Genomic DNA, 15,527 nt, shown 5'->3' with positions numbered 1-15,527 from the left:
CATAAAATGAAGCTTATCAATCTTTAGCCTCTCTAAGCCAAGACTGAGTTGAAAACAGATGTCCAGAGCCTGATGTCACACAGGATGCTGTTTTCAAAGTCCAGTCATTGTCGAGATTTAATATTGTTGTCAGAAATACACACTCATTAGATTAAAACCATGAATTTGGCTAGTCCGACAGGAAAAGGAAAATGCAAAATGCTCGTTACCTTCCTTCACAAACATCCATCTTCAGTTGTAAGAAATACAGATGCCTACAAAACAAGGATTTCCATTAATTCATACTCAAACTAAAAGGAACAAAAAACAAATTTTTTTTTGATGCATCAAGAACAAGACCTAGATTTGAAAAACAAAATACATGAAAATACATTTTGGCATATTTGAACTGGTAGCAGGTCTAGGACATCAGGAGCTACTCTGCATATCGTAAAGCTGCCCCCGTGGTAAGGACTGCTCACGTTGGTGCCTATGTATGGATGGTGGGGGCCACCCCAGGGAAGGTCGAGCAGGGATGTATAAGCAACCCACCAGTGACTGGCTGTTACCACTGGTACTGCTGCAGGAAGTGCCCCCTCCCTCAGCCTGGTACTTCCCAACCAGGCCCTGGGACCCACAGCGTTCTCCACAAGCAGCCCCCGCACGCTGACGGGGCCACTGTTCCCAACACCGAGCCAGCATTCGCACACCCACGTTCCCTCTGCATGAAGCTGCTAAGAGGAGGAGAGTTTATGAAGACACTGCCTTGGCTCAGGTGCAAACGCCCAGCTGGGCCTTTTCCTGTGTCCCGGGAACTGTGGGTGCTGGAGCAGAAGCATAAACATGGGTAAAGGAGAAGGTGCCAGCACCTCCACGCTGCCCCTGCGCTCCTCTGTGAGCCACCAGTAGACTCAACCTCAAAAGCCTGAATCTGTTTTTGCTGACAAGTTGTCACAAGCCCCTCAGCCCATGAGTCTGTGCCACTGTCACAGATGGAAGCAGGGAGGTCCAGAGCAGTGCCGGGCAGGCCAGGCAGTACCCTGGAGACACTTATATTTAGGGATGCGCCACACATGTGACTCTTGGCTGCCAGCTCCCACTCTTTTTTAAAACCCAGATTCAAATGGGATAGACATTCCAGGTTCTGGCCAAGACGACAAAAGGGAAACCTTGAAATCTAATATAGACAGGGCAGAAGGGCTGAGGGCAGGACAAAGGGCATTCTGGCAAAGTTAACCACTCACTCTCATATTCCTTGGGTTTGATAAAAGGTCAAGGGACTGGCTTTTTGAGATGTGAATGCTTCAAACGGTATCACAGCCTCGTAGCCTCACAGTTCTGAGCTGTGTGCCGGGGACTCTAACCTCCCCCCCCTCCCCCACCCCGTTTCAGCCTCCTCATGGTGCCCTCCGTAGGTACCATCACCTGTACCATTACTACAGACAGGGAAACTGAAGCTCAGATAGGGCATGTCAGGACTTATTTTTATCTAGAAACTCATGAGAAAAATCTCGGTACACAACAAATCTGTTATGTGTTTAAAGACAGACAGGCTTAGGGTCTATGTCCTAACTGATGTTACTACTTTGATTATAACTATCATCACTACCCATAATGGGTGGAGCACCTGGCATTCAGAGTCGGCACTGGGTACATGCCGATCATGCCTCTGCAATACCGGACTCCCTCTCTTTCCCACCTAGGAGAACAGGATCAGTCCTTTCTAGTCTGTTTCTATGTTTATCCAAGCTGACATTCAACCAGAATTAAGTGTTCTCTCCTCCTACAGGGCTCCTGAGAGAAAAAAAAAGGGAGCGGAGAGAGTTATAGACAGTCCACGGGTCAAGCTGGGCTTGTGCTGAAGAGCCCAGCAGGTCACTGTGCTTTCCTAGGGATAGAAATAAGAACACGACCATGAGGTCGCCATACACCGGGTGCCACTTCATCATAGGCTGAGCGAAGTTTCTGAGTCGACCCTATAACATCATACGTGAAGAAACTAAAATCAGGAGCTGCAACCCAAACTTAGGTGATTCCATGGGGATCGTGAAAAGGAGCTTACATTTTAGAGATTGACAGTAAGTGAAGTTGTTTAGAACGATCCAAATTTATCAGAAACAGCAGTTGTGGAGGCTCATAATAAAAAAGACATTGGTTTAGCAGTAAGAATAAAGGAAAGTTGTTTACAAGATAAACTCAGCCTGCCTAAATCTGGAAATGTATGACCCCCATTGAAGCAAATCCCATCCATGACCTCAACTTCTGAAAAAAAGCACTGAATTTCTCCTTAAAAAGAAACAAATCCAACAAATACTATCTCCATACTCCTCTGACTCTTGGGAACCAAATTTTCTCAAAAGGGCCCTCAATTTTGGATAAGCTTCAAAGCTCAAGCCCGATAAGATACTATATACCCGGAAACAGGTCGAACCTTTCATGTCAATTTTTAAAAAGCGTGTGAATTAATGGTGGAATCCTGACCCAGCATAAGACAACTCTTCAGTCTCAGCTGCCCACCAGCTCTAGAGGAGCCACAGGGATGGCGGCTGCCATGTCTTCTGCCACACTGAGAAACCTGGTGCCCCGTGCCCCAGGAAGTAGTAGCTATGGTCTGCTGCACACAGCAGGGAACTCTCACCTCTCGGTGGTGGTGAGTGGGCCGTCAGATGTGAACTGGAGAACTTTAAGAGACAGGGACAAACTAATTCTTACCTGGGACTTGGGGAAGGACAAGTGTTAACCTATTGCTCATCTGGCGCTCAAGTCTGCCTCTCTGGAGCCCCCACTCGCACCGCACCGGGCCGGGCCGTAACTCCTGACCAGCACATCCAACTTCCCTCTTCCTACAACTCCTCCCGGGGGAGCTGACAGCAGCTTCACTTCTCCCTGAGCCTTCTCTCCACCCAAACATCTGCCCCTCCAAAGATGGGAGTGCTCAGCAGGTAGCCTCTCAGACCCAGGAGAGTAGCAAGCTTCTTTCCCACAGGGTCACAGGTGAACAGCCAACGACCACGAGGGTCCTGGAGAGGTACTCCTGGGTCAGCCAGCCCTGGAAATCCTGCCCTCCGCTTCTGTCACTGGTGAATTCTACCATGCCAGCAGGTGCCACAAATCTGGGGCCCCAGCACCACAGGGAGAAGACAAGGAGATAGTGAGAATCACCAGTTTGGGCAGAACTGTCCACACCTGGGACCAGAGCCCATCAGCTCATGGTAAACCCAATTTAGTGGGTCAAATGTATTTTGAATTTGTGTGTGTGTGTGTGTGTATGTGTGTGTTTGTGTGGTGCTGGGGATTAAACCCAGGGCCTTGTGCATGGGAGGCAAACACTCTACCAACTGAGCTATATCCCCAGCCCTTTGAATTAGTTTTGTAGAACTTTCACTTCAGCAATTCGTATGTGTGTGTACTGCATTACAACACTCAACACAGGAAATGTACACAATGGGATTATGCATACCTACGTGTAGACATAAACGTAATCACACACCTATGACACACAGTGTAAATAATATGTAGCCCCCCCACATATGTACACACACACGATTATTCGTGTCATTTTTTTTTTTTTTTTTTTTTTAAGCTGGGACCTCACTCTATTGCCCCAGCTGGTCTGTTATTCCTAAACCCAAGTGATCCTCCTGCTTCAGCCTCCCATTGGCTGGAACTATAGGTACATGTCCTTAGACCCAACTCTTCATCTCATTGTAAAGTATCCCTCACACAAAATCTGTTGTTTAGGATTGGTCTGGGGCGGCCTTGGTAGGGTCATGTGGAACACTTCTCATAGACTGTGTCACCAGTGTTGTGTTCATCATCTTATGAGCCGAGTGGCTCTGCCTCAGCAGGTTGGCCAGGGTGAGAGCTGTGGAAGGAGGACCCCAAGCAGGGTACACTTCCTCGCCACGACCCAGGGAGTCACGCTGAACCCCGCCCTGTACACAGGCTTAAAATTTAACAGAACAGCAAAGAACCGAATTCCCAGTGTCTGCTACTGTGGAGGGAAGGGGTACACAAAGAGGCAAGAGAGTAATAGACTGACACTTATCCAGTAAACACATGAAAAGCTAAAATGTGATTGTGTGATCGCCATTAAAAAGAAAATGGGGCTGGGGTTGTGGCTCAGCGGTAGAGCGCTCGCCTAGCATATATGAGGCACGGGGTTCGATCCTCAGCACCACATAAAAAATAATAAATAAATTAAATAAAGGTATTGTGTCCATCTACAACTAAAAAATAAAATGTTAAAAGGAAATGAAGAAAGGGAAAATGAGACTGCCCTCAGCCAGTGCCACCTCGGTGGGATGGTCTCATGGCCACCGTGAGCCTTTTCCTCCTGAAGCAGTTTTTCTCCCTAAGGACAGTAAATGGATGGGTAATAAAGGGGCTGATGCTGCCATGGAGCAGGGTGGGGTGGAGTGTTGGCACAGCCCATGCTCTGACAGCAGCAGCTTTCCAGCGCTGCCCACCCCCATTCTAAATGCCCTGTTCCCACCCAGAAATCCCACCTGCCAGCACCACCAGAGCCAGCACAGACTCGAGCCCTGGGGGGTAAACAGCTCCCACCATGGCCTCCTTCCTTATCTGGTTCCCAAGCTTCCTGCACCTGCTGGTTCAGTGACAGACAGGCTGAATCTAGCCTGTTCCCCTCCCAGCCCCTGCAAACTGGGACCTGATCAAAACATCTGATTACAGCAGTGTCTTGTCATCCTCCAGGGCCTAGATTCCTGTTCTTCAGAGATATTGTGCTATGTGACCTGAGGACAATTGTTCTACACATTTGTCTCCGAAACCCAGCATGCATCAGTGGACAGGCTTTCCATTGTCCACTGATGAGAGGCCACAGAGGGGGAGGGAGAAGGGAGAGGGAGGAGGGGAAGCAGTGTGCTGGAAATGGCACCAAAGCAGGTGAGAGGAAGAGGCCCACAGTGGAAAACTAATTCACCAATCAAAATTTCAATATATGTACCCCAAACTCTAATTGCAATCATAATTGATGGTGCAATTATACCCAAATGAAGTCATCTGACCGTTACCATAAAATGAAGAATACATTCTATACACTAAGTAGAAAACTTTAAGAAAATGTTATTACCTGGTTTGTTCTTGCTGCAGTGTATTGGGATCAGGTATAAAAAATCTTACTCGAAAATGCAGGGTACAGGGGAAACCACCTACAACATTTTTCAAAAACACATTAGATTCCCCCTTTTAAAAAAGTCAATGCATACAAGTTATTACTCTTCTCATAAACTCACACAGTTTTAAGCTCAACCATAGTTTTTCCATTATAAGAGGACTAATTTCCAATAAGGAGTGCATAAATTAACTGTTTCAGAAAACTCCCAAGTCTACAAAACATGAAGCCTTCATACAACACAGAGGCTGAACACTGACGCAGCAGAGGCTGTGGCAGTGCTAACATCAATCCCGTTTAACTTAGGCTGTGTTCACACAATGCACTCCATTATCTCTACCAGGAATTCTTAAAATCTTTAAATCAATTCACAAAGTACTAGCTTACATTAATACAGCGATGAAACATTTTCATGTACATTCCAGAATGTAAACACCGTTATGACTGTGAGTAGGCTAAGCTGCTACTGATAGATGACCCCACTTTACAGATAAGCCAACCGGCTTAGAAATGTGACTTGCCTTAGGTCACACAGCTAGTGAGAAACCCAGAATTGGAGCACTGAGTTTTGTGACTGCTATTCTACATTTCAAAGTCATTTTTATACTGGAAAACATTTCATGCTTTCAATGCAACATGGATTAAAATGATTAATATGTAGTGAGTATGACACAAAGCACATACTCAAATACGACTGTGCATCAACACCAGTCAGTTCACTTGTGTGGATAAAATTAGTCCATTGCTTCTGATCGACATGGCAACAGAAGATAAGACGGTGTTGCTAAGATCCCAACATCTTGTCAACTTCGCCTTCCCTCTGCACTTGGTGAACATGCTCTGCTCCGGTCCCGTCTCTGTGCTCAGCGCTGTTTGCTCTGAAGTCAAGTCCTTCCCGAGCCTGCTCCCCTCGCCGGTCCGTGGCTCGCCTCCTTCATCCTTGGTTCATCCTTGATGGTAGATGTGCCCCTGAGTGCACCTCTGCGCATGTGCCTGGGAGCCAGTGGGTAGTGCTGCAGCTGTGCACAGGCTGACCATGAGCAGTCAGGGGACAGCAAAGTCCTCCCCTGCCCTGGGACGCTCTTCCACCCCTCCTGGTCCCCATCCTGCAGCTGGGCACTTTTGTTGTCTTGGGCCTGGTCGCTTTGACTTTCTCGTCCTCCTCTGCACACCCAAGGCCTCCTAGCTTAGTACATCACAGAACTCTTTCTCCTCTTGTCTCTTTCCACACATGGCTGTGAGATACTTGGGGGTGGGGTCCAAATCCGCTTTGGGCTGGATTTCCACCACTTAGCACAGTGCCTTACCGCAGTCTGCTTGCTCAAGAATGAGTTAGTGAGAAAACCAATGACAGCCTGTGTCCTGCCTCGTGTGTGCTCATTCCCATGAATTCAAACAGTGGCCTGGCTCCCTTGGGTGCTCCTGAACACTAAGGTCACGATCACAGGAGGGAAGAACTCTGAGGTGGCTCCAGGAGAGGGCAGCCTTAGGGTCAGAGCCACGACTACTTCTGTCTGCTCTTCCCACCTGGGGCCTGGAGCAGGCAGAGAGGGCGTTATGTGTATGTACACTTGTTAACCTGCCCGATACCCCGCAGCCACTCACTGGCCACCTCCTGTCTGTCAGGCACCAGGAGCAATGCAGGAAGGAATGCAGCAAGGATCCAACCCTCAAGAAACCATGGTTCTGAGAGGAAGCCAAGGGCACAAGACCATGAGACGAGGGCAAGAGTGTGCAGCTGAAAAGCAGGCAGTGCAACAGGAAGGGAAGACAGAGGTCATGGCTTCTGGTAGGAGGAGATGGGGTCTGGAAGCCTTGACACAGAGCAGGAGTTAGACTTAGGACAGGGGCATCCATTCTCGGGGGAGGGAACAGATTGAGGGAAGGCACTGCACACTGGCCAGGTCTGTCTGGGGTCTGAGGGGCCCTGATGGGAAAATGACAGTATGGTGGAAAACCAGGCTAAGAACAGATCAAGGCAGTGTGGGTGAGGCGTGGCTGGGAGCTACCTGGGAGCTGACCTACAGCACGGGGAGCCATTCGTGGTGGGAACACCATATTGTGAAAGGACTGATCTTTTTCGTCTGAGACACTATCTACCCAGGGCTCAGCTTCCAGGAACTGCAACCGTGATGGTGGAACATAAAAGAGTTGGTATGTGTCTGTCTTTCCCACCCGGCTCTCACCCTGGGCTGAGAAAGGCCTTCCTTCTTCCCCTGAGATACCTACTCTGGTCTGTCCCCTCCTTGCCCACAGCTAGCTGAGCACCCTGAGGCTGATCTGCGAGCACATCTGCTAACTCAGAAGTTGGATGGGGAGCAGGCAGCTCACCCCTGTCTCCCGAGTCCCCTGGCATCTAGGTAGCAGATGTGATAGGCATCCTGCTGACTGGAAGAAACATGTCCCCACACACCAAATGTTGGACTGAAAAGAAAAGATCACACCAACCTTTCAACTGCTTCCTGATGGGTTTGCTTGACTCAAGCCATCTCTGTTGGTAAGAAAACACAAGCTATAAAACCAACCTGGGCAGGAGCTCAGCACATGTTACAGGCTGGCACTTACGGGGGAGTCCACCGAGTCACCGCCATGCTGCAAGCCAAAATACTCCTTTTCAGTCACGCCCAGGTGGGTGTATGCCATGTCCAGCAGCGACTGGCCAGTGTCTTGTTTCTAGGGGGAAAATAAATAAATAAATAAAAATAGAATGGGAAAAATTTGAAAGCAAGTTAAGAACTGGTGGTGACAGCCTCTCCACTGCCCACTGAAGGGAGCAGATACAGCCAGAGACTTGACACACGTGCACTTCCCACAGTAACAAAAGTGATCTCAAATTCCAAGTGACAAGGCTGCACAGCGCATTCGGGAGGAGGGCTGAGACCATACTAGGTAAATTCCACGTGAGACGGTATGAGCTGGCTTTCTGAGCTCTCCTTCCCCCCAGCTGAGGCTTCGGGGGGTGGGGTCTGAACCAGAAAACCCACACACTATGACCACAGCAACCTCACCGTGACCTGACCAAGCATCACCCGCCAAGAACACACATCTAGGGTCAGCTTCTGCTGGCTCCTTGGGACGCCAGTGGCTCCTGCCCCTGCAGGGACCCAGGAGTGTGCGCCCAGGGGAGGAAAACTCTTGACCAGCTGCTAAAAATACTTGAATGCCATTGGAAATACCCTCAGAGTGAGCTGGCCTGTGTTGCCCTGTGGGATTATCTGCCTCGCTGAGGAGCCAGCAGGATGTTCAGCCACGCTTCACTCCACAGTGGGACAGCACCGCTTCACCACACGGTGTTTACAGAAAGGCGCGTGTGAGCACGGGACAGAGCCAGTAACATGGATTATTAAGTACCGCTGAGTACGCTGAACCCAAGGGACGGTACAAATGGTCAACTCCCCTGGGGACAAGCAGAAGCAACCCCTGATATCTGGGTTTGCAAGGATGACAGGGCCGAGGACGACACACACTTCTAGGTGTGCAGGCGCTTGAGGCTGACGGCTGGGTGGCCAGGCACAGCAAAGGCACGGTAGAAGGGCAGGTGGGGTGGGGCGTGGCTGCAAAAATAGCCGGGCATGTTCAGGAAATCACAAATTCTATTTTAACAGGCAGGTTTCTCAGGAATCTTTTGAACCAAAACATTTAATATGGGGACAACGTGAGTCAGAAATGGACAGGGCACAGACACGGCAGGAGCAGCTCTTCTTTTGAGTGCCTGACATCAGATAATGGACTTGGAAATAGGTCGCGGTGACCGGGACCAGGAGAATTCCATAACAGTCAGGCCCTTCCTGCAGCCTCACAGGATCTGTTCAGCAAGGGGAACTCAAGATACAACATCTCCCAACACACCTCTGGCCCGTCCTGCCCCCTCGTCCAACCAGGGCTTCGCCCACCCCAAGAGAATCTGGATGGGTGCGGGAAGAAGGATCAGGCCCCACATCCCAAGTCCTGAGACACTCGCCCTCCAAGCTGTAGGGGGCTCTCCTAACCCTAATCCAATCCCCGAGTTTACAACTGTGAGGATATTTCCACAAAACTGACACAGGCTCATTAAAGTAGGTTGAAAATCATTATCGAGGGCTTCAATGCCCTTTCATATGTACATGAAATATATACAAATAGGTAGAGGGGCTGGGGATGTGGCTCGAGCGGTAGCGCGCTCGCCTGGCATGCGTGCGGCCCGGGTTCGATCCTCAGCACCACATACAAAAATGTTGTGCACCGCCGAGAACTAAAAAATAAATGTTAATAAATTCTCTCTCTGTCTCTCTCTCTCTCTCTTTAAATAAATAAAATCAATTAAAAAAAATAGGTAGAGACATTTTTTCAAACACTGTTGTCATTCACCTATTACTTTTCTCAGAGGAACAGAACTCTAAAAGCAGTATCAGCTGGGCACAATGGCACACACCAGTTACAGTAATCCCAGTTACTTGGGAGGCTGAGGTAGGGGGATCACAAGTTCAAGGTCAGCCTGGGCAATTAAGTAAGACCCTGCCACAAAATAAAATATAAAACAGTGCTAGGGATGCCGCTCAGTGGTGGGTCACTTGCCTAGCACATGTAAAACCCTGGGTTTTATGCCTTGTAGAAAAGGAAAAAATTGAAAAAATAAATAAAAACATGGTATTTATTTCAAAAGTCACCCTAAGTGGTATACTTGTTATTCAGTTTAAGTTTTAATAGGCGTCCCACATTTGGGACGAGACTTAAAAAGTCAGTGCATCAAAGAGCTATCTGCTCCCCTTGCTATTCATTACTTAAATATGACTTCATATTACATTTACTACGTATTGCTAACAGCTGTGACTTACTGGAAGTCTACAAGCAGCAGATATAATACCACGTGCACTTTTCACATCTGACCTCCAATATTTGTGGTAATTTTGCAAAACAGCCATCAGCAGCCCCTTCACCAGGGAGCAGCAGAGGCACCGAGGGGCTCCGCGCCCTGCACCATCACCCCGACTCGGGTCTCACTGACACCAGGGCTCAAGTGCTCCCCGCACCACACCTCCAGTGCATGATTCCAGCACACAGGGATCAATTACGTATGATTCACCCAACTCTCGAAAGAAATTGAAATAGAATTAAAGACACATTTCTAATAAGGACCGGCCTGTCCTCACCACACAAGAGGTCACCTCTTCTGCCCTGGCTCACTGCCAGCGGCCCCCCGGGCTCCTGGCTGGGGTGGGAATGGCTCACATCCAGCCAGCTTCCCCGAGGACGCTCCTAGCACAGGGGTCCAGGCTAGAGTCGGGAGAGACTGCGCGGCCATCCCACGGGCAGGAACACACCTGCCCACCCAGGGACGCCACCTGCCGTGTTCCACGCAACTAAACACTCAGGGTCACTCCAGGGGAACTGGGCTGCATGAAATAACCGTACGAGAGACAGAAATACCTTTTTCTTTGGGGGCTCTGTGATGGCTCCTCTGACCTTAAGGGTCCGCAGAAAGAGAGCGAGCCCATGTGCTGACCCCTTTTATTGAGGAGAAGCCATTCAAATGAGGCAGGGGGTCAGGTTTCAGGGGGCTGAGTCTAGCTTCATGATGTCTGCTGTCAGCAGGTTGAATGACATTTAGGAAGGCCACACCCAAGGGCAGAGCAGGAGAAGGGGACACACAAAGGGCATTTCCATGGAACATTCTATCCTAAACAGGGCAAGGGGTAATATCACAAAGGAACAGGCGAGCGTAGCTCCACCCACGGGGCCTCGGGAAGGCAGGCCCATGCATGAAGACACATTTGCGTTTTCTCTATCCTCAAGATCAGGGCTACCGTTTTCGGTTACTTAAGCAACCAGATCATGGGGTGACAGACAGGGCCACACGGATCAGGAGAGGAAGCAAACCTGGTCACATGCTATGTCGGCCTCCCACACAATGCGAGGGACATTCTGATCCGCAGCCAGGCCCTTGGGCTCTGCCACATCAGCTCTGGACCAGGCCACGGCAAGCTCCAGGTGGTGGCAGCAGGAGAACAATGATGTGACCACGGAGAACTTCTGGGCCCCTTCTGAGACCCACGGCCAGTGCCCCAGGCAGGCCCTGGCCTTGCCTGCTCGTCACAGGGCTGGTCTCCTTCCGACAATGCATTTATACCCGAGTTCCTCAGACGTCTCTCCTGCCTCCCCAGATGGTCCCCCTCAGCCTCCTCTGCCACCTCTACCCCCTTTAAACCTCAGGCCTCAGCCCTGTCTTCTTCCCACTCACTTCTCAGGTGGTCTCACCCAGCTTCATGGTTTGACCCACTGCCTCCACCTTGGTGAGATCCGCATTTATAACCCCAGCCTGACGGGTTTCTATGGAGACGAATAATTGGCCCCTCAAACTTCACATGTCCACAACCGAACTGGTCATTTCCAACCCCAAACCTGCCCTTCCCGCAGCCTTCCCATCTCTCTAAACTCCAACTCTGTGCTGCCAGGCTGTTCAGGCCAAAACCCTTGGCGTCACCTTGAGGCCTCTCTCAGTCTTTCACACCCCAGATCCCGGCTCTCAGCAAATCCTATTGGCTCCATCTTCAAAGTGTTTCCAGACGTGGATTCCGCTCAGCCACCTATCTCCACAAGCTCACTCTGCCCCCTCATCAGCCTCTCTCCCGAGACTGTCCACAGTCCCTCAGCCCTTTCCTTCCCTGGCTACTGCCCACATGGCCTCACAAGTGACACCTGAGCCAGATCATGTCAAGTCTCTGTCCAAAGCTACACAGTGTGAAAGCTGGTGCTCCCAGAGGGATGGAGAGGCTCTCCATGAGCCTCCACTGCATTCTCACCCCAGTTCTCCCTCTGACCTTACCTCCTGCTACTCTCTGCTTATCCCACTCTAGACACACTGGCGTCTATACTGTTCCACAATCTCACTACATGGGCCTCAGGAGCCTCAGGGCCTTTGCACTGCTATTCCTTCTTCCTGGAGACAATCACATTCATCTTACCAGTGAGGCCCCCCATCATGTCTGGAAACTGGCAGTCCCACCCGTCTCCTCCCACTGGGCTGTAAACCTCAAGAGGCAGTGATTGTGCTCTAGTTTGCTCACTATGATTTTCTCAGTAACCAGAACAAAGGCTGGCCCATAGTTAGTGCTCAGTAAACACCTGCTGAATGGATAAATGAGTAACCTACTAGCAAACATTCACCGTGGGATCAGGAAGAAGCCATATGGAAGGGGAATACCCCCAACACAAACAGATTTTAACAAGGAAGTCAGACACATATCACACAGTCACCTCGCAGCATCCAGACACAAGACCCGTGACCTTCTCAGGGCTTCGTATTACTGAAAAGGAAACTCTACATAAGAACCAAAGTAGCCGCTTTCTGGAGGAAATGTGCCAGACCCTGCCAAAAGGGCCTAAAGCATCAGCCTATGAGGCGATTGCGTGAGGAGATTCACAAACCCCTCCCAGGGGGGCGGCAGAGGCTTGCCCAGCCCACATGAGGCCCTGGGTTGGATCCCCAGCACCAAAACAAAACCACCACCACCAGGTCGCAGGTGTTTATGTGAACCCCCTAATCAGACTTTGGAGACAACTAACTAGACAACTGAAGTCCCCCGCTGGATTTTTCCTTTCTTGCTACAAAAATATTTCCCACTCTCAAAGGAATGGTTCCTGGACCCTAGGGAAGAGCTGGAGGTCTGGGAGCTGAGGAAGCAGCTAGAGCCCGGAGGACATCAGTCTCCACTGACCACCTCCATTCTGTGGTCAAGAGACCAAATGCTCATGACCCGAGTCTCGTCCTCTCCTGGTTAGATGCCCAGGGCCCAGCTCCTGGTGGTGGTCCTTTCCCAGTCTGGGAGAAGACAGAGCACCCATGATGCTGTCAGGCTCCTCTCCTCTTCCCTGCACCAAGGTCCCGGCCCCTGGGGTCACCAGGAGGCAAGCTTGTGGGTGGGTGGGAGCTGCAGGGGCTCTGGCTCTCCAGACTGTTCTCCTGTGTGTCTCTGTTTCACACCTTCCCTCACATACTAGGCCTTCTGGTAGGTTCCAGGTGGGGGTTGACCCCTTTAGGACTGGCCAGAAGATGGGAGAGAGGCAAAGGTCACCGGAGGCAATGACCAGAGTGGATGGCCAGCAGGGGCTGCTACGGTCACCACATTTGACAGCTGCTGGCCTGGAGGCCTGTTCCCAACCCTGGCTCTGCCAAGGGCTAAGTGGGAAAAGCCAGGATCCCCAGGACTCCTGCTGCCCATTCACACATTTAACCATCACCTGCTGTGTACCCAGCCAGGTGCCAGCCAGGACACCCTCCCTGTCCTCCGGGAGCCCACAGTTTAGTAGGTGACACGTAATCTAATGCTGATAACCATGTTTTAAAACTGCAGCGCGACAGGGGATCCCAGGAGGCACCCGCAGGGCACCACTGTTCAGAACCAGCTCTGCTTCAGGAGGTCGGCGGGGACTTCGCGGGAGCAGCAGCAGCCAAGACCCCTAAGGGTCACGTCACAAAGGAGAGGGCAACAGCGAGGCACGGGATACGGCTCCAGGAGTATTTCCAGTCCAGTCTCAAGAGACCAGACCTGACATCTCAACTTTCATCTTAAAATCATCTTTTTCTTCATTTTGTAAGTTGAGAGATGAGAACCGTTTCCTTGGAGCACTAACGCATTGAAAGCAGAGGTGGAGAACTTACGTTAACCTTAAAGGTCTGGACCAAGCCATCTAAAAAGCGTATGCTGCAGACGACTTCCGATCGAGCTTTCTCTTTGGGTAACTCGGAGGTGCGTATGTTATTAATTCTTCCACCCAACGCGCGTAACCGGGAGGTCATAACTATCGTTGAGTAACCTGTAAGGTGAAACACACCGTCAGTGAGTTCATGTGCAAATTACCAGCTACCTGTGAACACCTGAGCCTTCCCAGGCCCTTCACAACTGTTGGCTTATTTTTTTTTTTCTTCCTCTTTTTTCTTTATGCCGACTTGGAGAATTTTATTGTTCAACTCTCTCGAGAGTCTTTCTGGGAGGAAGACAAATGTGATTTTCTGAAGCTCGCCTCAGAAGTGTACACTTTGGTCTACGCTGACGTGGGTGATTCTCTTACAGTTCACATTGTTGAGGTATCATTTCACAGGTAATGTTTCTATTCTCTTTGGTGGTTTTCAAACTTCTTTTTTTGTTTTTTTGATACAATCTTATCTGAGAAACTCACAGGTAAAGAAAAGTGTACACAAACCAGGTTTCCACTTGCATTGATCAAGCAAAATGGACTGCTCAATTATAACCTGCTTGTAGAATTACATGGCTTATTTGTCTCTCTTATTATCTCACAGGTCTATTTCTTCTTCTAATTTCTTCTAACTTCCCAGGCTTTAGATTTCTTATTTAGGCTTTGCCATCTTACGTTTTTGTGTAGTCTACACTCAGGTTTTACAGAAGTAAGTGTGCCCTAAATATGATTTAAAACATGAACAGGTTTACTGATAATTTGGATCGTATTAAAATGAAAGACTTCTGCTTATTAAAAGGCCACACTTAGAAGACCAAAAAGACAACCCAGAGGAGAAGATAACTGCAACATACAGATTTATAAAGACTGCATGAAGTGTTCTACAACTCAGTAAGGGGGAAAAAAAAAACTAGAAAATGGGAAGAAAACATAATCAGGCTTTCAACCACATGATTTGTGAAAGAAATGCAAAATGAAACCACAAAGCCATAGTTCCACACACCTGCCCAGAGCCCGCAGGTCACATGACCTCCTAGGAGGCTGTGGAGGGGTGGGGGGTGTCGCTCACGCACATACATCAGAGCAACTGCTTCAAGAAACTGCTGGGCAATATCTACCACACTGAACATATGCACATTCTGTGACAAGACAATCCCAGACCTGGTCCGTTCCCAACAGAAAAATGTACATTTATTCACAAAAAGATACATGCAAGAATCTCCATAGCAGTCCCACACTGAAAAATGCCTCTCGTCCACTGAAAAAGACCTAAATGGCTATCTACCATAAAACCCACCAACTGCGGTCTGGTGGTCATACCGGGTACTACCACAAAGCGAGCGACAGACATGAACTACCGCTGCCATCGACGACGAGAAAAGAATTTCTCGAATGTTACCTTGGATAACAGAAGATGGCTGCAACAGGTCACGTGTCACTACACTTACATAAAGTTAAACAGGCAAAACCAACCAAGGCGGATCAAAGGCAGAGTGGCAGTCCCTCTGCTCAGAGTGCCAAAGTGCTCCCAAGGAGCCTTCTGGTGCTTTCCACAGCCTGTCTGGGTGCGCATGCTAACATGCTCCTGTTCTCACTCTGAAAATCCATCACATTCGTGATTCGGACATTTTTCTGCATGTAAGTTTGCTATGCTTTGAATACAGTGTGCATCCCCGGGCTCCACTACGATTGAGGGGTTGGCCCCCAGGTGGCGCTGCTGGGAGTCGGTGGAACCTTG

The 15,527-nt window shown here is 49.6% G+C and overlaps 1 protein-coding gene across 3 annotated transcripts in view; it reads right to left on the bottom strand.

Moving 5' to 3' along the window:
* Positions 1–13,907, bottom strand: part of PTPN3 (protein tyrosine phosphatase non-receptor type 3) — a 79,978-nt gene extending 66,071 nt beyond the window's left edge. For all 3 annotated transcript variants that reach the window (XM_081278698.1, XM_081278699.1, XM_081278700.1), the window contains exons 1-5: positions 13,755–13,907; positions 7,682–7,789; positions 7,565–7,607; positions 5,075–5,153; positions 210–254 (exon numbers count right to left, since the gene is read on the bottom strand). In XM_081278698.1, coding sequence (XP_081134824.1) covers positions 210–254; positions 5,075–5,153; positions 7,565–7,607; positions 7,682–7,789; positions 13,755–13,892 — 413 coding nt within the window. In that variant the 5' untranslated portion in view covers positions 13,893–13,907. The remainder of the gene's footprint in view (positions 1–209; positions 255–5,074; positions 5,154–7,564; positions 7,608–7,681; positions 7,790–13,754) is intronic.
* Positions 13,908–15,527: the final 1,620 nt, after the last annotated feature.

The sequence above is a fragment of the Spermophilus citellus genome (assembly GCF_964194105.1).
Source record: "Spermophilus citellus genome assembly, chromosome: 2".
Lineage (NCBI taxonomy): Eukaryota > Metazoa > Chordata > Mammalia > Rodentia > Sciuridae > Spermophilus > Spermophilus citellus.
The sequence above is the reverse complement of the archived record's forward strand: the minus strand, read 5'-3'. Positions and strand labels throughout refer to the sequence as shown.